This window comes from Guyanagaster necrorhizus, assembly GCF_019112545.1.
Source record: "Guyanagaster necrorhizus MCA 3950 unplaced genomic scaffold BT62scaffold_37, whole genome shotgun sequence".
Lineage (NCBI taxonomy): Eukaryota > Fungi > Basidiomycota > Agaricomycetes > Agaricales > Physalacriaceae > Guyanagaster > Guyanagaster necrorhizus.
Window position 1 is genome coordinate 267837 of NW_025064916.1, and position 24212 is coordinate 292048.

Below are 24212 nucleotides of genomic sequence, written 5' to 3' on the forward strand. Positions count from 1 at the left end.
CTTCGACGTTGGGTCCTCCTCTGAGCATCTGGCTGGTTAGTCAGTTTCTGAACTGCAGATTAGCAGATTATTCAAAGGGGGATACCGTCAATGGGATTTTAGACGAATCTATCAACATTGTTGTGATCCTATCAATGATAAACTCGCGTAGCGTATCATTCATTGCTCGGCATGTTCGGGCCATTGTTTTGATAGTAAGACCATCTTCAGAACTTTATTCGACCGTAGAACGCGTCTAACATCGGGTCTGTCAAGTACCTGAATTATTATGCGTAGGGAAAACATGCGAACGAGGAACTAAGGCAACGACTGTGAATCACACACATATAATGGATGATCGATAACTCCGGGACGGTGAAGAGATAATTCCCAGACAACCAACCTATGATCAGCCTATCCAGTGATTAAAGCGGAATGTGCACAAGTTTTAGAAGCGAAGAGAATTGCCGAGCTACATGGAAGGAACAGAGTTCAGACGAATCCTTCGATAGTTCCAAATTCGTTGATCATGGCAACCTGAGATTTAGACTTCAAAAGAACGTGAAAAAAAGTGTGTATGGTTGATTATCGCGTCCGGCACGCATAACATGGGAAAGAACGAGGGGGGTACAGCGCGTAAAGGAACGTGGAATGATGGATACCGCGACGCGACGGTCCAGAAAATTTTACTTGCGTCCCTTCTTTCGTGGACTGGTGCTACCTCTGACAGCAGCTTTGCTCGTCCCAGCCTTCGGCTTTGTAGGAGTGCTCCTGGCCTTCTTCTTCGGGCTTCCCGTGTCCGCGCCCCGGGCCTGAGTCGCCCTCCTTGCTGGATTCTTGCGCTTCCTGGATGGCGTGGTTTCTTGTTCTTCCTCGGGCCACTCGCGCGCGACGTGGACAAACCCAGGATCGACGAGTTTCGGATCGATGCACAGCTGGGGCGGCTGAGGCTTGCACTGTGTGTAGCGCGGGGTCAGGGGTTGGTTCCACCCCTTGAGAGTGCCTATCCGAGGTTGAGGCTCTGCGATGACGGTTGGTGCTGGGGGTTTGGCCGCGTCGTTCTGCATCGGGTATTCTTCGTTGTAGAGGGAAGGGTCGACGAGATCTTCTAGCTCCCATTGGGGGGGACCGGCGTACGAATCTTGTCTCTGTGTCGACGGCGCAGTCCTACGAAAGGTAATATTAATAAGCTTTGTTGATCTCACAACGTAGATCGACTTGCCATTGGTCAGGGAGGGATGGCATGTCTTCTGGAGTTGTGAGATGCGACTGGGTTGAGGAATTGTTTGGGGAAAGGAAGGGTGCACCGTTGTGCGCGCGCCTTTTATGAGGGAAGTACTCTTCATTGTACTAAGACAATTGAATGTGGTCGCGGAACTCGGACCCGCAAAGATGGACCAGAAAGTGAATTGTGAACTTCACAGTGAAATATGATGTTCAATGAAATAAATAGATTCCATTATTAGCGCCCCGTGGCATGGGTGGTCGATCTTTTTGTCCTGAACTGTATCTACGAATAATGAATGGCTTGTCACAGTCTCGTAAGAAAACTCACGGCAGGTCTTCAATGTTCATGAAATAATAGGCGACAAAGGGACAAAAAAGGAAAAGCTACATAAACTTGATGGTTCCTTCAGTCCTCTAGTTCCTCTAGGTGGTGGTAAAGAGTTTGGAATGACTATCCACAGAATCTGATAGTTCACTTGTCTCATTCCTGCTGACATTACTTCGGGCAAATAGTCAAAGCAAAGTCAAAGAAATTTAGCATATTTGGTCAAATTTTGGGTGGCATGTCGATATTTCGATCCAAGTTGGAGCACTGAATGACGCCACATTACGGACACGTGACTTGACATCAGAATTAATAATGATCGTCTCGCGGATATGCTTAAAAGAGAGAAACCCACCCATCTTCCTTTCCTACTCCCATCTCCATCGAAACTGCACCATGGCCAACACTCTTCCTGATCTCCCTTATTCTTATGATGCTCTCGAGCCCTTCATTTCTCGTCAAATCATGGAGCTTCACCACAAGAAGCACCATCAGACCTATGTCAATGCGCTGAACGCAGCTGAGGCTGCCTACTCAAAGGCATCGTCCGCCAAGGAGCGCATTGCACTTCAGGCTGCCCTCAAGTTCAACGGTGGTGGTACGTTGGACGCGGCGTGTTGCGCTGCGACGACTTGCTGACTGATCTGATTGTCTTATCAGGACATATCAACCACTCTCTCTTCTGGAAGAACCTCGCTCCCGCCCACTCTGAGGGCAAAGGAAACGGAGGTGTCCTGCATGGTGGATCTCTCAAGGATGCTATCGAGGGCACCTTTGGCAGTGTTGACGCCTTCAAAAAGCAATTCAACGCTACGACCGCTGGTATCCAGGGATCCGGCTGGGGATGGCTCGTGAGTAATCATACTTTCGTGTGGATGGCGTCACTCATATCATATCATATCATTGCGTCGCAATTTTCAGGGACTTAACCCCATCACCAAGCGTCTTGAAATTGTCACCACCGCTAACCAAGACCCTCTGTTGACTCATGTTCCCATCATCGGTGTCGACATCTGGGAGCACGCATTCTATCTCCAGTACCTCAACGTCAAGGCTGACGTATGTGTCTTACGTATTGTGTAATGACTGAATGGCTGACTAAGAGTGTACAGTATTTGAACGCTATCTGGTCCGTTATCAACTTTGAGGAAGCCCAAAAGCGCTACGATGAAGGAATCGCTGCCAAGCTCTAAGTCTGTTTTTATGTGAGAAGAAAGAGAAAAGAAGACAGAAATTGTATTACTTTCGTGGGACTAACTGATTATCTTGTATCAACGGTTGCTCAAAATCGCATGTTTTTCTTCCTCTCTTTTGTGGAATTCGGCCGATTTTCGGATTTGGTTCGACTCAGCGCTATGGCGCTCAGCAACAAGGTATCTTACCTGATCCGCCTGTGCAAGTCAGACAACCACCTGCAAACCTCAAGAAAGTCCTTTTCGCTTGACTATGTGAGCACTATCCGCATGTTCTGGCACGGGGTAGGTATCCCTTGATTTAATCAATCACTGTTCTTCGTGCTAAACTTGATATTTGAATAGTAGGAACATTAAGGTCAATACTGGTCAACTGTGGTTTCAATAGTTGCAGACATAGTTTATCCTTCTGTGATGACCTCTTGTACGTAGAGTCTATTCAATCACATTCCCAGAGTAAGCAAACCGGTGTCGGCGGTTCGCTGTATGTCGGCGTCTTGTGGTCAAAACGGGACGTGCTGCCTGCAGTTCGTGGGTGATGTGCGGTCGTGGCCGGGATTTGAAAGGTGACGTGCCGCCTTGAACCTTAATGCTCTCTTGCGGAGCGGCCGTTTCCTTATTTTGTCTAGGTGCGATGAATGGGAACTACAAGGCTCTATAGGATACCAATGATAGAGGCGACCCAACTCATATGGAAACTTAGATGCCAGAGGTGCATCCCCACTGCCCAGAGAAGTAAACGAGATCCAGAGTAACTGGCTTGAATTAAATAAACCAGAGACTTACTCTGGATAGGCTGGCTGCTGACAGACTACGTTTGAAGCACAAAACTGAACATGTCGCGTTTACATTCGAAAGTACTTCAGAATCCTGGATATTCACTGGGAGCAATTCCAGAACTTGTTACAGTTCCAACTGTCCATATTTCTTGTTGACTTCTCGTTCCTGGAAAAGCGTAAATTGCTGAAATATCATTCGAGGTTTCTGATCAAAGGCCCAGGAACGCATCAGGTGCGTGCGCGCCCCACGTGATGGGAACTTTTGTCAACTCGGGAGTAAACAAACCAAACGATACCAGAATCGTGAACGCGTCTTTTGCTTTTGCCCATCACCTCATTTTTTTCGCTCCCCGATATTTCCTCCTCGGCTGTCCCCTGACGATGCCTCGTAAAGCCGCCGCTGCTACCAATGAGGCTACAGAGCCTCGTCGTTCATCGCGTATCAAGGAACAACCCAAACCAGCCTTGGCGGTAAAGAAGGCTGCGGCGAAACCTAGAGCCAAAAAGGCAGATAAGGAAGCCAAGGCTGATGTCGAGGAAAAGCCAAAGACTCCTAGAGGCCGGAAGCGTAAGACTGCTGAAGAGGTGAACGGTGAGGAGGCGCAAACCGAGAAGGAGCCCCCTGTGAAGAAGGTATAACCGCCCTCTATTGCCGATCGAGCGCTAATTTTTTGACTCTATCCAGACCAAACCTGCATCCAAAGCGAAGCCTGCGTCCAAAGCCGCTGAAGCTGCTGCTGCTAACCCTGCATCCAAGCCCCCTTCCAGGGCCTCCGCCAAACCGCCCTCCAGAGCTGCGTCCAAGAAGCCTGCATCCAGGGCTGGATCCAAGAAACCATCCTCCAAGGCATGTTGAGTTGCTTCTCTCGTCTCTCCTGGCGCTATTCTGCGGTTATCAGCCCCTTGTTGGCATGTAGTGCCTGTAATGGTCTCTGCTCAGTGGCTATCGATCTCCTTTTCAATGACTGGCGTGAGCACGGCGCTGATCCTTGCCTTTTTCGTTGTTTCCCTTTGCCTGTTTAATCTATAGGTCGGTGCCCAAGAGCCTGCAGCCGCTGCCCCAGTCGTTGAAGAGACCATTGCCGAGGAACCTGAGGCTGAAGCTGAAGCTGAAGCTGCGGCTACTGCTGCTGCTAATGGCGATGTGGAAGGCGAGGTCGAGAACAAGGTGCGTAGACTTCCTCTGTAATACTTTCCATTTGGTAAAGCTGGATACAGGAGACGGAGGAAGAAGCTGCGCCTGTCGAGGCCTGATCGTCCAGTTCCGACAGCGTCCCCCTTTATCACTGTCCCATTCACAACTATTCTACCCGCTGCGCGTTCTTTCCTTCTTCCACATAATAGATGGGAGACGGTGCACAGCGGGAATGTGTATCAATCTGATGATCCGGATGCGCCAAACGACCACATTCCCATTGTTTAAATATCTTTTCCATCGTGCTATCGCTGTCTGCTTTCCTTTTTATTGCGCCTACGCGGCACCACTAACATGTTTAGGGTGTTGTTTTCGTATCTTATTCCCTCGTATTGTGTGTATGCGTGCGGTCCGTCTTCGTTGAAAATGTAGCTCGTATCGTCCCATCGTACATCTTTAGCTTTCTTTGTACATTTTTTTAAGTCTCTGTACATCCCTTTTTTTTCTATTTGTTTTTGGCTTATCTGTATGTTGAAGATTATAACTATTATGTAGTCAGCTTTAGCTCCAGATATCTAAGAATGTATCTACTGTGGCAAAATTGTGGATTATGCTTCCTTTTCACCGCGCTGAACTCTTCTGGGTGTAACGGTAGTAGAGTGCGACGTACATATATTCGCTCTCAAGTAGAAAATTGGACCGCAGACCATCGAACAAAATTTTCCGGACTAGCGGCGCATAGGATTACTTTTTCGTGGGCAAGGGAATGTCCATGCAAATTTGCTGAGAAAGTGGGGCGACCGACATTATTTCGGCATTTCCCGTGACTTTCTCATATCTCTCCCAATTGTTGCTTATTTCTTCTCTACTCGGAGACTCATCTTTTCGTACGAGAGAACTCGGATAAATTTTTCTTTTGCTGCTTTCGCTGTTGTTTCTGTTCCTGTTCGTCAAGGCTTCGAACCCAGAAGGCAGAAATGATGCCGTCAAGTTTCGTGCCACCCCCCGCTGTCAGCATCGTGAATGTGTTGGGAGTTCCGTGAGCCCGTAACTGTGCAGTCGGTTGTCCCTTCGTTATTATCTCTGACTGAGATGGGACAAAAGTCCTGCAGATTTCGAACAGTAGCAGCCCCGAGAACGGGGGTATGAACTTGTTGTAAGTCTCGGAGCTCAGTATTTTATTGGTAGGTCATATTATATATCTTGGTCGGGGATTTGGACCATTTACATTTTAAGTTTTTCATAATAGCTGACGAAAGCTCCTCCAAGTTGCGCACTATTACGCCCGTACTGAAAGTAACTTGAGCGGAATTCTCTCTGCCGCCCGCTATACTATTCTCATGCAATATTAGGTCGCAGGATGGCATTAATGCTACGGCTCAAACAATACAACTTGACTTCACAGATGCTCTTGTGTCTGTATCCGTGAAACGTCATCAAGCTGGAAGACCGCCGTATCTCCGTGTTTACTGTATCATCAAAAGCACCATATTGCATCAAAAACGCAACCACATGGATCCCGAATTCGCTTCTGTAGCGTTCTGTCCCATTCAGTGTCCACCACTCCTAGCTATGACGACGTCTCGGGGTCTATTTGTCCCCGCTATTTCCCAGTACCTCTGCGCAGCTCATCAGAGCCCATCTCGCATGTGTCTTCCTAACATTGGAAATTATTTTTAGCGCACGTTCGGGTGGGAGTGTTATATATACCTCGTCGAAGTACCTTGACCATCGATGGGCCTTCTCCAAGTGGTCTTGTGCGCACTTTCACCTGCTCTCCTCCGGGCGTCGCCTGTGAGGAAGGCTAGTACTGACACGTCTGTGGTACTCAATGGGCAGACTTTTATCAATAAAGGAATCGTCGCGTTTGGCTTGATCCCGTCAGATGCCGTAGACTCGACGGGCGATACCCTTGGTGGTTTTGGGAGTGCCATGGCGATCAAGTACAGGACGTGGACGGATATTGGGAACGGAAGTTTCTCGGGCACACTGGTCGCACATCCAGATCGTGGGTACAATGTGTGCGTTTGCCGACCCCCTTCCCCCCCTTCCCTCCTCCTCCGGTTTTTCCATTTGCTGACCTCTCTGTAGGGAAGGGACGGTAAACTACCAGGCCCGCCAGCATGATATTGACTTTGTATTGACGCCCTATTACGGCACGGACGACTTGAGCTTTGACGACGCGCAAGGGACGCTTACGGTGGTGTACAAGAACACTACGCTCCAGTATGAGAGAGATGACAACAAGACTACAGGTCTTGATAGCCTAGGCGTGCGTCCTGCGATGGCAGGGTTTCCCTTGGACCCCTTCGCGGACCCACAGATGCCCGTGCCGATTACGATACCGAATCTGTCCATTGATGCTGAGGGGATCATTGCGAACCTTGATGGATCGTAAGTTGGATTTGAATGCCGGTCATTGAAACAGGGCTAAGTGTTGCGTGCGGAATAGGTACTGGGTGAGCGACGAGTACGGACCGTACATCTACCGCTTCTCGGGGGACGGACATCTAATCCAGACTATCCAACCACCTTCAGCGATCCTCCCTCGCGACTCCGACGGGAACCTGAACTTTACGTCCGAAACGGATCCAAGTACTGGAAGAGCTGGCAATCAAGGTGAAGAAGCGCCGTTTTTGAAAGTTTTTATTGGAGGAAAACTGACGTTTTTCGTTCATAGGATTCGAGGGCCTGACGTTCGACGTCGACAGTGAGATTGTTTATGCAATGCTGCAGTCGGCGACTATTCAGGACGGTGGAAATGACTCGACCACATCGAGGTACACCCGTCTTTTAGCGTATGATGTGTCCAACCCCACTGTCCGTCCTGAGCTTGTCGGTGAATGGGTCGTGCCGTTGCCGCAGAGCAAGAAAAACAAGACGAGGGCATGCAGCGAGATCGCGTTCGTAAGCCCTGGTGTGTTCTTCGCGTTGTCTAGGGATGGAGATGGAAGAGGCGGGGACGACCTCGAGTCCAGTTACAAGTAAGGTTTTCAAGTGGACTTTAGGGATGCGTGTGCTGATGGTAGGTTCAGGCAAGCGGACCTTTTCGATATCTCCAACGCCACGGACATTCACGGTACCAAATTCGACGATCCTGCGAACCCCATTGCCATCGATGGCGAGCTTGATGCTGATATTATACCAGCCACGTACGTGTCGTTCGTCAATTATCTTGACGACGACCAGCTGGCAAGGTTCGGTCTGCAGAATGGTATGTGTGGCTGGCTGTCTGCCTACGCACACAACTCTCGCCTGACTGACTGACTGACTGACCGACCTCTCTCCTTAGGCGACGAAGATGACGACACGCACATCAACGCAAAGTGGGAGTCATTCTCGCTTGCTCCTGTCGATGACCCGGATTATCCGGATGATTATTTCTTGTTCACTGCTGTGAGTGGTGGTATTACGCTGCTGCTGCTGTTTTGATGTTGATGTGCGAGTACAGTCGGACAACGATTTCCTCACAACGAATGGGATTTCAGTGGGAGAGCCGTATGATGCTGGTGAGGATGTGGACAATCAGTTTTTGGTGTTTAGGGTTACGCTTCCTAGTGTGGTTCCTGGGAGCGTTCAGCGGCTCTTGGGCGTGTAACGTATTAGGGATGATGAGAAGAAACGGACGTCCACCTTGATGCGCGTCAGCTGTGTTCATTTCTAAAAGCCTTCTTTAGGTCTATGGCATCGATTTTTTCCCCGGAGTTGGTGGTCACTTACAACGGTCCACGTTCGCGCGTCAGACCAAAGCTGGTATATTCAGATTGCAGACATGAGCGCTAGCAGTGTACCTTCATATCGCACGCCTTGACGACATCTCCCCTTGGGCACCTGGCCCGAGCATCATCAATCAGTAAGTTATATTTTCCAGCCTCTGGCCAAGTTCACGCTCTCATCATGTATCTTAATGAAACTGTGGTAAGTGGCTTGTTTTCATTCTGTGTCCACAAGTCCTTCATCGATTACGCAAGGTACACACCTATCTGTATGGCGCCCCCCCCGTTTGTCTCTGCCTGGATTATAACCATGAACTTTCACTCTATAATGGGGGGCTTTTTGCAAGAATCAGCAGGCTTTCGTTCCGCATGCATCTAATCTGCTGTCGATTCAGCAAGCCAGCTGCGTCAGATGAACTGTATACACTATCCACTATGACGTGGTGGAGTACATTCCCCGCTCCCGAGTCTGGTTTCACCTGGTCTGTTGTGATGTAGCATGGTAACGTACTATTTGTTCTGTGTCAGGATTAATTCATGCAAGTTTGCGGTTCGTATGGCGAGAGGCAATTCCGAAAGACAGTAACAAATTTTTGGAAGATGTTATGAACAGGAGAAAGATCATCGGTTGTTGTTCAGAAGGGCCACACTGGATCATGATTAATATTGGGCTCTAAACCTTTTACGAACTTCTATACACCTCGGCACGACCAAGTCTACCTCCCTCCACACCTGACTTGCCTGGTAGGCTTCGGTTGGACCACCACACCTTCTCGAAATAAATGAAACTTCCATATAAGCCACCACGCTAGATCCTCTCACGCTCTATTGAAACCTTATGACCAATTCACAATCCTTGGAGTCGCTGAATAATGTAAATCCTCCGATCTAACGGCAGTGGATGCACGGAAGTTAACTGACTCAGGGCTTGTGGCCGCGTTCTATCGGTTTATTGAGAGGCAACAAAGGCAGTGAGTGGGCTACAAGCTAAATATACCAGTACCATGGGCCTCTGCGAGTCTTCCGACTGTTTTCTCCGCCCCCCCAACACCAGGAAGAGCGCGAGATAGAACTGACCCTACGTCATCCGAAATGAGTAATCGCTAGCACGCTTGTTTACGCGGATCTTTAATGGATCCTCGGTTACACAATGAATCGCACGATACACTCTTCTTTCAACACCAAAAAAAGTGGTCGGGCGCATCCTATATCCGCAATTTACGACACAGAAAAAGGAGCCTCGAGAATCTAACCGAAGTCCCTTGCGATGCGTCATAATTTACAAAGCCAAAGATAAGACATACGACCCGATGCCGATCGTATTCCGACGGCCGTAAAACATTTGATCATATGCACCGTGTAACCAGCGTTCCAGTTCTCCCCGGAGATATAAAGCGCCAGTGCAAACTCACGGCGTTTCGCAAAAAAACATTTTCCCCACGTCAATATGAACGATACCATCACTAACGATACCCAACATGAGCAAGGCCAAGATAGCGATGCAAGGTCCGGTACGATACATGTAGATGCCTCCGAGGAAGAAGATTTGGTGATAGACTGGAACGGGCCCGATGATCCTGAAAACCCTAAAAAGTGCGTCCGGGAACAATACTACTAATTAGACCTTACGACTGAATTTGTTAGCTGGGAATTCTCAAAGAGATGGAGGGCAACGGTGATCGTGTCGCTGTTCACATTTATCAGCCCCGTGTCGTCATCGATGGTGTCACCAGCGATGGAACAAGTCGCACAGGATTTAGGAATTAGTAGTTCGGTGGAGCTCGCAATGACGGTGTCGGTTTTCGTTTTGGCGTATGGTGAGCTAGCTTTTGTGCTCTTTTTTTTTTTCCTGGGAGGAAAGGGGGACTGATAAAGTCTCTTAGCTGTTGGACCTCTGGTCAGCACATCATCTTATATGAGTTCGACGATGGCACTCAAGTAACCTTTCATCCAGTTCCTCGGCCCGCTCAGTGAGATATACGGACGATCAAAAGTAATACAGTTTTCCAATGTGTTTTTCTTCGGTAACGTCGTACCTCTCCGCATTTTCGATCCAACCTAACAGCCCTGTCAGTGTGGAATCTCGGGTGTGGATTCGCCCAGACCAAGACGCAGCTCATAATATTCCGATTTTTTGCCGGTCTGGGTGGAAGCACGCCTTTGGCAGTTGGTGCGGGTGTTCTTGCTGACATGTGGAGAGCGGAGGAGAGGGGGAAAGCTATTGCTGTATATTCTCTAGCGCCCTTGATGGGTCCCGTCATCGGTCCTGTCGCTGGCGCCTGGATTGCCGAAAAGTCAACTTGGAGATGGGTCGTCAGTCTCCCACCTATCCTTCTGTATTCCGTTTCTGATGTGTAACCCCCCCAGTTCTACTCCACATGCATCTTCGACGTCTTCGTTCAATGCTTGGGACTCGTATTCCTCAGAGAAAGTAAGCGGAGTCAATTTTAAAGGTTTTTTTTTGGAGCTGTTTTTTGACTATTTATCTTGATAGGCTTTGCACCAGTACTTTTGGAGCGCAAAGCGGAGAAGATAAGGAAGAGCAAGGATCCTGAGAAGGGTCAACGAAATGTGCGCACTGTGTTTGACAAGGCTGGCACTCGGAGGTATGCATTTGGTTGGGTCTCAGCCTCATATTCTGATTGGTTATTATTGACCTTCTGCTCTAGCTGGCAACAAATTTTTGCAACAGCCCTCGTTCGCCCCTTTGCACTGTTTGTTCGCGAGCCCATCGTCCAGATAGTCGCTTTGTACATGGCGTTCATATATGGTGTCTTTTATCGTACGTCGGCCATTGCAGCCGTGGATGTAACTGACAAATTGTTATTCAGTGTATTTGACGACGATGCCAACGATATTCAGAGAGGTATACCACCAAAATACGGGTATCGCTGGGTTGCACTACATCGCGCTAGGTTTGGGTGTGAGCTTGGCCTCTCAAACCAACGCGAGGTATATGGATCGCGTTTACAAATATCTGAAGGAAAGGAACGGGGGCGTCGGGGAGCCAGAATTTCGCGTGCGTGAGTGCCGTCTTTGTTTTCTGCCAAGAGTGCATGCTGACAGGGTCGGGGGTAGCTTCGATGGTGCCAGGATCGATTGTATTTCCCATAGGACTGCTCTTGACTGGATGGTGTGCACAGAAGGGCGTCCATTGGATAGCGACTGACATTGGCATTGCTTTTGTCGGAGCGGGGATGATATTGAATTTCCAGTCGATGCAGACGTATGTTGTGGATACGTTTACGCTGTATGCGGCTTCAGGTGGGTTTATTCAGATATTTCTTTTTTTTTTCTTGTGGGTCGACGGTTAACGGGAGCTTAGGGCTCGCTGCGGTGTCGTGTCTCCGTTCCCTAGCAGGGTTCGGGTTTCCCCTCTTTGCGACATCCATGTATGATAAACTTGGATATGGAAAGGGTGACACTATTCTTGCTGTGGTCGCGATTGTCCTTGGATGCCCAGCGTACGCGTCATAATGTGTTTCTCATTCTGACGGTATTGACCCATCTCTTGCAGACCTTTCTTGTTCTGGAAATATGGCAAAGCAGTGAGAATGAAGAGTCGGTATACTAAGAAACCTACGTCGTAATCCTAGACCTGAATGGATTTTGCATCTCTTCGAATAATAGCATCTGCAAGGGAGTAAGTGGAAGCTCTATTCCAGTCTTCCTGTATATCGAGCACGAAATGACCTCTGTCATTTATGTAGTGATCAAGGATCGTGGCGAAGAGGAGGAACCAATAATTACTCTTCGGAGTAGTAGCCTCGTGGCGATTGATCGGTAACTTGCATCAAGTGGTTGTCATTGGGAGACATCCTGTCCTTGGCATGACATTAAACTACCATCCTGAGCAAGACTCTGCTCGATGCCCCAGCAGGATGGAGATTGGTTAAGTTTCCTCACCGTTCTCCAGAAAACCCAGCGATGGGCCTCAGTAGGACAGGGATTGGTTAAGCCTCGAGCACCGTTCTCTCAACTCTGGGGACAGGGGATTGTAATAGGGGGATATGCTTTAGAAAACCAGCCGACTCTGAGAAGAGACAGGCCACCTCCAGCTCACTGGTCAAAACCCGTTGGTTAAGCTTCGAGCACCGTTGGGACACCGGAAAGTGGTTAGTGCTGTACTCTGGGATCCCCTGGGGACTGGAGGAGAGTGCGAGACAGGTACTGATGTATGCTGCGGATCCGCGCTTAGGCACCAGCGAAGCACATGCATTGGAATGGGAAGGGACCATCCAACCTGAACCGTAGCAGGCTGGTCTAGTATGCCAACCTGGCTCGAGAGGACAAATATCGCCTGTCGGTGTGCTGCAGATTAAATGCTGTGGTATGCTTATGTTGTTTCCACGTGTCTGACCCCACCAGTTGCAGAAGGGGGATTACCAGGTGGCCCTCGCAAGAGAAGCCTTTACATGGGGTGGAGGGACCGGAACAAGAGGGACAGAGGTTCCAAACAGAGGTTCCAAACCAACCAACGCGGTAGCTTCTCTTATCCAGGAATGCACTTTCTCAGCTTGGGATGCTGGCTCTTGCCATCCTATGTTCCTGTGCATGTACAGCCGAGTCCTTTGCCATATGACTAATCCACACTCTTTCCCTTGTTCGAACTCCTTTTAGTGAGAAACTCGTCAAAGAGAAACTTGAAGCACCTTCACATCGACCAACACGGCGTCGGGTCCTCGTTCCACCCATCGGTCGGGGCTGCTTACCTTACCCTTGAAATCAGTCACAGTTTGGGGTGCGGGGTTCTTACTAGTATCCTTCGTTATCGCAGGTCAGGCATGATGGTGCAAAGCGGGATGAGCGAATTGCGCGCGCCTTGTGTTTCTGGGTCGTAGAGCTACTTCATACAGACGGCACTGCTATCTTTCGAAGCCAGATCCCCCCTTACCGTCCTCAATCTCGAATGTGTACACGCCAGTGGTGACCTCAAAACAACTGGCATGGCATCTGGACGTTGACGCAGCTTAGTGTCCATTGTATTGAACCCGCAATTGGATAGCACGCCCAACGACTTGGGAGCAGCAGATTCGTTTCCTCTCCTTCATTCCGACGTCCCTGCCGAGCCTAGCAAAACTACTCTGCTCGCCGTATCACGCTAAAACTGTTTCATGATCGTCCTTTGACAGGGGTTCATTCATCCCCGCTTTGAATCCCTGGCAGCTCCGCTCGGTTCGTTTATGGGGGCTGCCATCCGAAGCTTGTCCGTATCCTAGACAAGTTTCATTGGTATGGATGGGGAATCAAGTCAGGCAGATACCGTTCACCCGTGTCCGATGATTGGGGCGAAGCTCATGCTTCTGGCAGACTATCCCTTGCTGTTCTCAAGGACCGCTCCTTCGCAGCTGTAAAAAAAGGTTTCTCTTTATGATTGTTATTCCGGTGCCTCGGCGTCAGTTTATCATTCACTTGACATCTCGATTTCCTGTCCTCAAGTTCGTAGATTTCTACGGGATATGTCAACGGGTGTGTACAGGAGGGGAAGGGATGAGACAATGATGTAATGAGCATGTATTCTTAGCTAGTGTTATCTTTTTTTAGTTTCCGTCCTTCAGTGTCTAGACTCTTGAAATCACAATATTTTGCAGCCTGAGTAATTGGATAATCTCCTCTCGCAGTCCCTCTCGATCCCTATGAAGCCCGCTTGAAGTTTGCCCGTAGAAAATGTGGCGAGACCCAAGTCATTTTTGAACCTTATGGCGGACAAGGGGGGATTGTGACTCCGAGTTTCGTGGTGTGATGATTCTTGAAATGTCGCGCGCCGAACGTTGGCAGTGATTCTGAAACTTGTTGGTCCACGGCACTACCAGGTTCTTTTCACTCTTCCTTCTTCTCCGGGCTCACTCGTTTCTGTATCGCTAAACAACACAACGCAAGTGAATCTCCTCGAAGCCCACACGTCTATAAAGTCCTTACCATTTTCATAACACGCCAAGTCCAACATCGTTTTCCTTTCCACCCACTTTTTCCCGACGAAGTACAGTGCAGATACCACTGTAATACCGACAATCTAAGAGGACGTTTGTTTTAGCTGCTCAGACTCGTGTTGGTTAGTAATTTTACGCACAAAGTTTCTCGGAAAACGCCCGCGACCTTCGTTGAACTTGCCACCGTGTCTGTGCAGGCGGAAGGTCATGGCGTACAGGAGCGTTTGGAGAAAGGGAAGAAAGATGGCAACAGCAATTCGCATGATGATCGGCCCGTCTCGGCCCTCTCGACTGATCTACTATATATATACACAAAAGATAAAATACATTTGTTCGTTTACATTACCACACACCCTTCTCCCATCTGCGGCAAACCATCAGGGCCGAATCCAAGCCCTGGAGGAAGAGGGCCCATGATGCTCGTCGGCGGAGCGCCATACGATTGTATCTAAAAAACTGTCAGCGGAAAGGCAATACAGACGACAGGAGAGCCTACCTCGCTCATGAGATCCACAACCTTCTTCATATCAGCTGCGTTCTTATCGTCATACCCAGGAGCTTCGAACAGGGCTACGATTTTCTGCACGTAACCCATCTGGGTCTGGTATCGTTGCTTGTCTTCGGATGTTAGATCTGCAGGGGGGTTTGAAAGGAAGCCAGGGAACTATGCAGCTGTGAGTCAAGGGTATGGATGAGAAAATGTCAAATGCTTACTTTGTCGCTTAGTTCTTTTAAGGGCTCGTAGAGCACTTCCTTGCTCATCAGCTGGCCCATCATCTTCTCAAAGAACCCATCGATAGACTCCTCGCTCGCATCGAGCCCGCCATTCTCTTCCATTCCCAGATCCTTCAACATAGCCTCTATGCTAGCTAGGTCCAGATCTGAAGTCGATGTGGAGTCCTCAGCCTAGAATAATTAGACCAAAAGTGAACAAGATGGTCGGTAAACGTACCTTCAAATCCGACTCGCTCTGCTTCAGCTTGTCCATCGTCTGCTTGACCTTGGACTGAAAGTCACCACCACTACGGCCTGCGTCTTTGGGTTTATAGTCCGGGCCCATCATCTGTTGGACGTCCTCGCCTCCCTCGCCATTCATGCCTTCGACCAACATAGCCTCCCATGCAGCCTTCAACAGTCCAATCCGGTCTTCTTCGGTGTCGCCCTGAGAGTCGGAATGGCCTGCTTCCACTTGAAGCTCCCTCATCAGGTCCTCCATCCCCTTGACAAGTTCACGAGTAAACTCTGTTGTGAGCTCGTCCTCGTCGAGGTCTTCTGCCATCGAGCCGAGCTCCGTCTTTGCTGACCCCAGAATGGACTTTGGTGGAAGGTCTACAAGCGTGTTCGTATGTGGCCGTTCGGAGAACGTTGTCGTTGCTGTAGGCGGTGGAGGTGGGGGAGGTGAGATGGACGGCGGGGATGTTCTCGGTATGTTGAATTGGGATAGTACATCTTCAGATCCTGTTTGAATAGGAATTCACAGGAATGGTAATGATAGACTTCGTACCGTCGAACTCGTCGAAATCCTCCTCCTCAGTGTCCTGCACAGTTGTCCGCTTTGCCTTGGACATTGTGGCCCTTTACAGGTTGTCACAGTGCTTCTCCCCACAAGATGGAGGATCATAATATGACGGATGGCACTTACGGTCAGTTGGACGCTCGGGCAGTTGGTCGAGCCGCAAAGACAAGGGTAACCCCCAAAAGTTTGATGGCAGTCCATTCAGTAATTCACGTGAAAACAATTATGTACCATTTCAATCTTATCTAGTCGCCACCATTAATACTAGCGGTCGTCGCTTGACGGCTATCATACCTTGCTTTACCGATTTTTCTGTGGCTCCCAATAATCACTGCCTGACGAGACATGCTTTATTGTAGTGTCTTTCCCCTGGGTTACAAGACGACACCTTGTGAGTATCGATCGATGATGTTGTCTCCATGTCTACATCTTTCCTGGTCTTCCTATTGTGAACATGGGCAATCACTCTTTTTGATACGCATCGATGCTGGAGGGGTCACCATAGATACTATTCCTTCCCACCTTCCTAGAAGAAATTCCATTTCAGAAACCAAAATAAACACGGAGGAGCACCGACAACGCCTTTGAAGAGACCTAGGATTTGAACGACGGAAAAGACTGTTTATTCAAATTGCGACGTATAACCATTGAAATAAAATCCCCGCTTTCTGTTATCCCTATTAACTGACAACCACATGGACGCGTCTGAACGCGCTCCTAATCAAGTCTGTCATGTGGGGTAGACCTTTCGCGCAAAATTCTAGTCGGCAGCTTCGGCACCAGACTGTATTTTCGGAAGAAACTTCTGCCACTGGCTGCCGAGCGCCGAGCTTTTGGAGATAAGTGCGCTTATTTCCTCCCATTTCCAATAAGTTACAAAGAGCCCAATCTGATGGCTACCTCGTCTTCTGACGCCAAATGGCCCGCGCCACCAAATGGTCTGGAATATTATCCATGCTGAAACAGCCGCTGATGCCCTTGTCCTCGAGGGGTGTTCTTCCCCACAAGCTGGGGTTGGGGGGAAGGGTCTAATTGAATAATCGGCCAACACGCTCGGACCCATGTCTGAGAATCCACTCTCCTCTCTTTCGAAAGGGCGTTGCGTGACCTTGCTGACCCTGTCAAGGCTGTATCGATTGCCCTGGCTGCTGAGTCTGCTTACCTTTTTTTTCATCTCCGCAAGGTAGTTGTTACTCCACATTTTGCCCCTTTGTCAACGTATGTGTTCCGCATTTTCCCGTAAGCAAGTTTCCCCTTGTCGTGGCTCGTCATAAGTCTCGATCCCGTATATCGGAGTTTCTCTTTCGGTTTTTCTCTCGTATGTCAGATCTGCATTCCTCGTCTTCCATGGCTGTGTTTCGTTGAGGTTTTTTTTTTTCCTGGTGTACTACATACTTCTCCAGGCTTTTAATAACCAATTCTATTTCGATCTCAGTTACCCCGCACGCCACTCGGTTGCCTGTGGCTTCGTTCCATTATTTTTACAACCGCCTACAGCCACCTACTGCTTTTCCAGCCCTTCCGAGTTGTTACGTATGTCGACCGCAACAAAGATAGGCAGATTACTTCGTCAAACCGCGATCAGCGTGTCCATGATGAGATTTACCATTACCATTTTAGGAATTGCTTACAATTTTGATGTTGCTTTCTACCAACATCGTTAGCATGCTCACGGGCTCTGAGCGCAGCATGTCGACATCACCAGATCATTGGAACACCTATCGGCAACATTGCTTCAAATCAAAGCAGTATCCGCTTCCCAATTTCCAAAATGATGTATTTTGTAGCAAACTCGGCGGCTCGGCACAGAAGTTTGAGGGTAAAAGTATGGGATTCCAAATTCCAATCATCGGGAGTCAGACGACTTGCCTGACCTTGTATTGTACCTCGAGGACGGCCCCTTGAGCGAAGTGGGATTGAGTGTGCTCTGACGACGGCCAGTGCCACGACACCCTCCCCTTTTCGAAAAGGCTCCTAACCAACCCACGATCGATCGTTTACGGGAAATTTCGGTACCCCAAGAGTAGCCAACCACGATAACTTACCCCGCATTTTTCTTGTTCTGATTTTTCCTACAATATGCCTCCAGTAACGACCTCGGATACGCAGCAGGAGACACAGACGTCTTCGATTCTCAAGGAGCGTCGGTTCAAGCTGAGCAGGTAAGTCCCAACTCTTGTGCGGATCATCGGAACGGCGGCGCTCACTGTGACTGATAACAGGGCATGCGATCGTTGTCGGTATGTATCATCCATTGTTTTCTCAGTTGGTGCGCAAATCTGACTTGTATTAGGCGGAGGAGAATCAAGTGCGATGAAGGCCATCCCTGCCAGGCCTGTCTTACCGCCAATTCAGCATGTACATTCGAGGAGCCTGGGAAGAGGACTCACCCACACAAGTCCAAGTAGGCAGTTTCTGCCAGCATAATTGTTTCTTCTTACTGATAAGGTATACTAGGCGAACTGCGACGCTAGAGGACCGTATGCACCACCTCGAAACGCTAATACAAGCGATACCACCCGCGGTGTTCGCTGCTGGTGGTGCAGCTGCTGCAGTGAACCCAGCTAAGCAGTCTTCTCCCACCGACATCAACAGCCCTGCTTTTGCCTTTCCTTCCTTTCCCTCGGGAATCCCCCCACCTTCCTTGCATGTTTTTCCACTAACCAACCCATCGACACATTTCTCACCACCTCCTCAATCTGCTGATGGTCGACAACGAAGTCCTAGTTCGTCTTTCCAGTCTCTCATGGGAAATCTCTTCACAGGGAGTGGCCCAGATTCCCTTGCGGACGACACCTCGCGGATGTCGCTCACCGCCTCATATCTATATTTTGACGATGAGGGGTACACGCGATGGCAAGGTGAAACGTCCGGTTTGCCCCTGTTGGATCTTTTGGTCGAGCGACACAATCCTTCCGAGACGAGCGAAAGCACGCCATCAAACGAGACTACATCGGCGGCCACGAAAATTGCCAATTCTCAGGAGCCGCAATGGTTTCCCAACCGAACACCCCGGAGAACACATATTAATCCCCAGACGCTCTGGTCGATGATAACAACATATATCGAGCCGGAGCTTATGGACAGGTAAATAGGTCGATCACCGGGAGGGATGATAGCTGACAGTCATTTTATGCGCAGTCTCGTGCAATGCTATCTCTCAACGTCTTATTACATCCTCCCCTTCATACACGTCCCGACTTTCCTCGCAGACTACGGTAACCCAGAAAAATGGGGTGAACCTGGATTCGCTGCCTTCATTGTCTCCATTTGTTGTCTGGCGTCCCGGCATATGGATGACCCTCGTGTTCGTGCCGATCCAAATGACAGCATCTCTGCTGGCACGCATTGGTTCGAGCTTCTCGGACGACTACGCACTCTCCCTACGGCGGACCGACCGACCCTATACACCATACATGCCAACCTTATCGCTGCCGTATACGCCATCGGTCTTGGCCGACTCTCAAAAGGCGCTGCCCTCCTCTCAGAAGCCATAACCGTGTCCGTCGATGCTGGTCTCCACCGTTCAGCCGACACATACGATCTCTTCGACCCAATTGAGGACGAGGTGCGGAAACGCACGTTCTGGTGTGTGTATATCTGGGATAAGCAGCTGAGTGCGCATTTTGGGCGACCGCCGATGATCCGATTGAGGGACTGCGATGTGGGAGAGCCGGCGCCCGTTGATGATGAGTATATCACGCATGAGGGCGTCGGTGTGCCACCTCCAGGTACCGAATGCCGTATGAGCGCTTTCATATTCTCACTGCGGATTTTCGTGGTGGCTGAGTCGGTATTGGATGTGCCGCCGGCGCGGCAGTCCTCGTCACCTTTTATGGCTAAGGCAGCGGCGCTCCTGACTGGGTCCTCCGGGTGTAAACTACTCAAGGACGAGGAGATACTGCTGGACGAGATCCATCGGAGTATACCTCCCATTTGGTCGCAGTCTGCGGAGACTCTGGGTACGGAAGATACGATTCGACTGACGCAGGCGGAGCGGTTACATTGCGCGGAACACTTTGTACGGCTCTTGATCCATCGACATCGGTTTTCGCAGATGGTCGCTGAGCGGCATGCAGCGGGCGGAGACGATGAGCAACAGACTGAAGCTGAGAAGGAGGCTATGGTCGCAGCGCATAATTCGGCATTGCAAATCGCCGCTGCGCATTTGCATATTGCGAGGAAGGGATTGATGACCTACTGTGAGGTTTTCCAGCGCCTATCTTATGATAGACTTTTCCTGATGCGATGATTTTTTTTAGATGGCGTTCACGTTATCCACCAACTCACCCAAGCTGGACGGACACTCGTCGCCGTTCTACTCAACTGCAAGACTGATACGTTGCAACACCTGATACCCTCTGGTCTCGACGCGCTGCGCTCTTGTATTGGTCTTCTGAGAAGATTCAGCGGTCGTTACATCTGCGGACTCCGTTCGGGGGATCTCATGGAAGAATTCTGCCGATGTGAGTTTTTTTTCGTAGCGCCCTCCATTCACACTTCTAACTCTAACTCAATAGTAACTCAAATTCCGTTGGAGCCCACCCCACAACAGGATAATCCTCAAAATGACAGACGTCCGCCCTGGATCCGACCCGTACGCAAGAAGGCGCCGTCTATTGCTCGCTCAAATTGCAGTGGGGAGTCCCCCAGTCCCGAAGCGTTTTCGCCGTCTGACTTCCTGGACGCCCAAAAAGGTGCGGGGCCGTCGTCCTTTCCTCCGGCACCACAGTCTGCAGGGACGCCCGTGACAAAATTCGAGCAACCGTCGTTCACCGACGGCCCCGGGAACATGAACATGGACATCCTGAGCAACGAGCAACTGTACATGTCGCCATCGGATGTCATGTCGCTGTTCAACGACGGCACGGTCGACCTCGGCCAAATCTTCAATCCAGAATTTATCCAGCCGCCCAGGTCTTCGGATGGGAATAATATTGGCGGAGGAGGAGGAGGAGGAGGAGGAGGAGAGCCGTACCTGAAAATGACCGGTATCGTTACTTCCCCATAGCGACACTGAATGCGTGGCGCATTTTCTCATTTTACTTACGTGGAAGGGACGAATCAACGCACGCTGCAGATCGTAATTACCAAAGGCCATATATATGTACTATGTAGCTTTGAGGATATGTGTATAATATTTTTTTTATGTTTGACGGATGCCGATTGATACGAGCCTCGTTGCTCTCAGGTCCAAAGCACCATATGAATGCGCAGGATGCGCTGCTCGTGCGACTTGCCAAATTAGGACAGTTCTTTCAACTTTATTCGCACCGGAGGCTGTATCCGCGTCACGCTTTTTAGATCTGAGATCTGTCACGAACCCATTTCGACTTCCCTTTGTTCAGTCATGTTATGGAAGGTAGAGTGAAACTTATTACAAAAGTCCTCAAGGGAAAAAAGGCCACCGATACCCCGTTTCTTCATTCTATTCCACGTTCTCCCTTCCTCTTCTAGCCTTTCGTTTTTTTGCTTTCCCTTCAATTCATTCAGCTTTTGGCTTCTAGCCTTGCCACCAATATCGCACGCTTGCGACAGAAACAATAAGGCAAGCGCACAAGGTATGTTCCGATTGATGTTTGATTGCGGTTTTTCCTGATTATGGTCTACTCCTTTTTGTTCTAGCGGATCCAATGAAACAAAGGAACGAATTTATTGGATACAGGTATATTTAAGAGGCCGGTGTTTACCGACGTGATTGTCTTCCCCCTCCCCTCCCCTCCCCTCCCCCCCGCCAGGTAATGGCAATGTTTTGGTCAGAGTACGATTCGAGAGCTCGTCCCCCCATGGACACTCTTCCCGTGGAGCTTCTCGCGTACATATTCTCCTTGGCGACCCATGGCATTACACTGGCGACGGAAGGGAAAGAAAGCCCCTTATTCGACTCGGAGAGCGTCAAGACGCCTACGCGTCTGTCTGCTGTTAGCAAACATTGGCGTATGGTCGCTCGTACTACCCCAGCGCTGTGGACGAGTTTGTGCGCTACTATTGCTTCCATCCATGAAAAGCATCACAACGGACAGAGGCTATCCATCTTTAGCCCCTCCCATTTTTCCTCCCACCTCTCGTTATCTCGTAACCAACCTCTGGACATTCTTATTGACGCTAGAGACCCCGACTGGGATTTCTCAGAGCCGAGGTATGTTCCTATCTTTCATGTTTTCTTCCATTGGTTGACTGGCGATCGTCATCAGTGTCGAACCCGAGTGTCATTATACTCCACCCTTCTCTTATCAACACATGATGACTGTCATGGCCATGCTACACCCGCACATCCACCGTTGGCGGTCCTTTTCCATACTCACGGATACTTGGTTTCCCATGCATGTCGCCCTTCTCTACTTAAACAATGCCCCCGCGCCTCTGCTCGAGAGCCTCACCATAATGCGATGTAACGACTATATTAGCCATGCTTCCGAATTCCAGCCGACCGCTCTTAACACGCCCTTCGCCCTCGATCCCCGCACCAACTGCCTTCGCACTCTCACCCTCCGAGGCGTCTACGCAGAGTGGCCGTCCCTTAATGTGCTTCACGATCTGGAGGTTCTCGAGATCACTTCGCTTTCATCTAATGTACGTCCTTCGAAGGCGGACATGTATGGGATCCTCTCCGCGTGTGCTCCTCGGCTGAGGAAGCTACGTTTAATGAATGATGCGGGGCCTGAGAGCCGCGATGACGACGACGACGACGACGACGACGACGCAGTTCGTCCAGTCACGCTTCCAAAGCTGGAAGACGTTTCTATCGGCTACCGTGCCGACACGGCATGCCATGGACTGGCAAAGCTGTTGATAGCACCCAATGTGCGGCAGGTGCTGCTGGAGAGCGATAGGTATCCAGGAGACGCGCTTGTCGCTGACCCGGGCGATGTCCTCGCTGGTCTTACCTTCCCTCTGATGGAGAGGGCAACGCTGAAGGGCATTTCCGCTTCTCGAGAATCCATGCACCGGTTCCTCATGAATGTCCAACATTTGGAGATAGAGTGGACGGCGGTAGAATGCCTTCTCCCTTTGCCAGATGGTTCGCGTTCTTGTCCGAAGCTCGAGACGCTATGTTTGCGCAGTTCGGATATAGAGGGAATTGATAGGACGGGGATGGATGTGATATTGGGAGTCCTTCGACGGCGGGGGACGAGTGCGCTGAAGGAGGTCGATGTGCATGTTGGGAGCGCTAATGCGAACACTTGCGTCGACTATCCTGCGCAGATGGAGGTGGGTATGCCGCAGGTGAGGATATTTAGGGATGACGAGGACGACGACTTCTCAGATACAGAGTCCGAGGGCACCGACTCGTCTGAGGAAGACGCATATGGGTTAGGAGGTACCTTTAATGATCCGGTCTTTGATGCGCTGTTTAAGAGCCAGTCCGGATTTGGTGTGTGGTGATGACGACGCGATAGTCCATGCAATTTCGATCTTCTTGGTGTGGACTTTCTTTCGAGTTTTTTTTGTATTTCGTTTTGTATGCTGTAGCAGACTTAATTGACGATTCATGCTTGTTAAAGTAAAAGGCATGCCTCCTCTGACAACTGGTCTATACCGGGGTTTTTCGATTGATAATTTTTGGTTTACCATAGGCCAGAGCTTCACGTATATAGCGGCTACTAGCAAGCGAACTAATGGAGGGCTGTAAGCCGATAAGGAGAGGATAACTAACAGATACAACGGCCGGGGTGACTAGATGTTACCTGCGGCCATTCCTTATTTGTGATAGCGAGCGGCGGTAACCACGGTAATTGTCTGTAGTGTTAGAGAGCGCAGCACTGGCGAAGGATCTGAGACCATGAATAAAGCGACAGGTATGACATGGATCAGAGTAACGAGCGCCGGTGGTTACACGAACAGAGACGGTGGCCTCAGTTATTTAACCTCAGTCGGACGCTGGAAAGATCGCGAGTGCTGGTGGCGGGACAATTCAAGGTGAGAAGTCTATTGGACTTGGATGAGACTGGACGGGAGCAAGTTTTCGGGCATTGTGATACGCGGTGTCGTTGGACGTAGGACTAGAGACAAGGAGACGGTCCACGGACGGATGTAGAGATACTTGCGACATACAGGTACAGGGAATTGACGGTCAAGCGGTAAACGAGGGTGCTATGCGTGCAAGGAGAAACAATAGTCGGAAGACGGCTATCGAGACAGACAAGTACAATTGCAACCGTCCGTCCATAATATAGATGTTAAAGGACTCTGGCGGGCAAAAAAAAAAAAACAGAAAAGAGGACGTATGAGTATTTCAAAGACAAGAAATTTCAAGATTTCGCCAGCCCCAGAGAGTACAGCCAAGCTTGTCACTGATATGAAAGGAAACAGTTCAGATGTTCATCAATGTTCAATGTCTTTGCGACACTCGAGTCAGCATCTTGTCAAGTCTCTGCAGTTAGCGATAATGATAAGCAAGGGAAAGAAAGT

At 49.7% G+C, this 24212-nt stretch overlaps 8 protein-coding genes across 8 annotated transcripts; 6 read left to right on the plus strand and 2 right to left on the minus strand.

Annotated features, from left to right (window-relative positions):
* Positions 1 to 665: 665 nt before the first annotated feature.
* On the minus strand, positions 666 to 1325 carry BT62DRAFT_1011554 (uncharacterized protein; the record flags this gene model as incomplete). Its single annotated transcript, XM_043177796.1, has 1 exon — positions 666 to 1325. One exon carries the CDS (start codon positions 1323 to 1325, stop codon positions 666 to 668), a length of 660 nt encoding a protein of 219 aa, XP_043035033.1.
* A 582-nt stretch (positions 1326 to 1907) lies between these two features.
* BT62DRAFT_937055 (manganese and iron superoxide dismutase) lies at positions 1908 to 2843 on the plus strand. Its single transcript, XM_043187244.1, has 4 exons — positions 1908 to 2129; positions 2192 to 2382; positions 2453 to 2590; positions 2644 to 2843. Exons 1-4 carry the CDS (start codon positions 1928 to 1930, stop codon positions 2722 to 2724), a joined length of 612 nt encoding a protein of 203 aa, XP_043035034.1. The 5' UTR covers positions 1908 to 1927; the 3' UTR covers positions 2725 to 2843.
* Positions 2844 to 3782: 939 nt separating this feature from the next.
* Positions 3783 to 4499, plus strand: BT62DRAFT_483084 (uncharacterized protein). The gene is made up of 2 exons (XM_043181118.1): positions 3783 to 4136; positions 4189 to 4499. The coding sequence occupies exons 1-2, from the start codon at positions 3885 to 3887 to the stop codon at positions 4357 to 4359; spliced, it is 423 nt and encodes a 140-aa protein (XP_043035035.1). The 5' UTR covers positions 3783 to 3884; the 3' UTR covers positions 4360 to 4499.
* A 1519-nt stretch (positions 4500 to 6018) lies between these two features.
* BT62DRAFT_1042844 (uncharacterized protein) lies at positions 6019 to 8236 on the plus strand (the record flags this gene model as incomplete). Its single annotated transcript, XM_043178452.1, has 7 exons — positions 6019 to 6659; positions 6730 to 7032; positions 7091 to 7257; positions 7319 to 7622; positions 7674 to 7852; positions 7931 to 8034; positions 8090 to 8236. Exons 1-7 carry the CDS (start codon positions 6373 to 6375, stop codon positions 8234 to 8236), a joined length of 1491 nt encoding a protein of 496 aa, XP_043035036.1. The 5' UTR covers positions 6019 to 6372.
* Positions 8237 to 9801: 1565 nt separating this feature from the next.
* BT62DRAFT_907979 (MFS polyamine transporter) lies at positions 9802 to 11944 on the plus strand (the record flags this gene model as incomplete). Its single annotated transcript, XM_043183691.1, has 11 exons — positions 9802 to 9947; positions 9999 to 10185; positions 10309 to 10378; positions 10429 to 10667; positions 10722 to 10785; positions 10849 to 10960; positions 11024 to 11136; positions 11186 to 11377; positions 11433 to 11618; positions 11680 to 11818; positions 11872 to 11944. The coding sequence occupies 11 exons, from the start codon at positions 9802 to 9804 to the stop codon at positions 11942 to 11944; spliced, it is 1521 nt and encodes a 506-aa protein (XP_043035037.1).
* Positions 11945 to 14621: 2677 nt separating this feature from the next.
* On the minus strand, positions 14622 to 15852 carry BT62DRAFT_982777 (Pex19-domain-containing protein; the record flags this gene model as incomplete). Its single annotated transcript, XM_043189719.1, has 5 exons — positions 14622 to 14732; positions 14781 to 14948; positions 14999 to 15190; positions 15237 to 15742; positions 15789 to 15852. 5 exons carry the CDS (start codon positions 15850 to 15852, stop codon positions 14622 to 14624), a joined length of 1041 nt encoding a protein of 346 aa, XP_043035038.1.
* Positions 15853 to 17491: 1639 nt separating this feature from the next.
* Positions 17492 to 20956, plus strand: BT62DRAFT_937063 (uncharacterized protein). Its single transcript, XM_043187245.1, has 7 exons — positions 17492 to 17962; positions 18023 to 18040; positions 18094 to 18204; positions 18258 to 18887; positions 18942 to 20002; positions 20063 to 20266; positions 20321 to 20956. Exons 1-7 carry the CDS (start codon positions 17880 to 17882, stop codon positions 20809 to 20811), a joined length of 2598 nt encoding a protein of 865 aa, XP_043035039.1. The 5' UTR covers positions 17492 to 17879; the 3' UTR covers positions 20812 to 20956.
* A 475-nt stretch (positions 20957 to 21431) lies between these two features.
* On the plus strand, positions 21432 to 23260 carry BT62DRAFT_483439 (uncharacterized protein). The gene is made up of 2 exons (XM_043181119.1): positions 21432 to 21939; positions 21995 to 23260. The coding sequence occupies exons 1-2, from the start codon at positions 21542 to 21544 to the stop codon at positions 23184 to 23186; spliced, it is 1590 nt and encodes a 529-aa protein (XP_043035040.1). The 5' UTR covers positions 21432 to 21541; the 3' UTR covers positions 23187 to 23260.
* Positions 23261 to 24212: the final 952 nt, after the last annotated feature.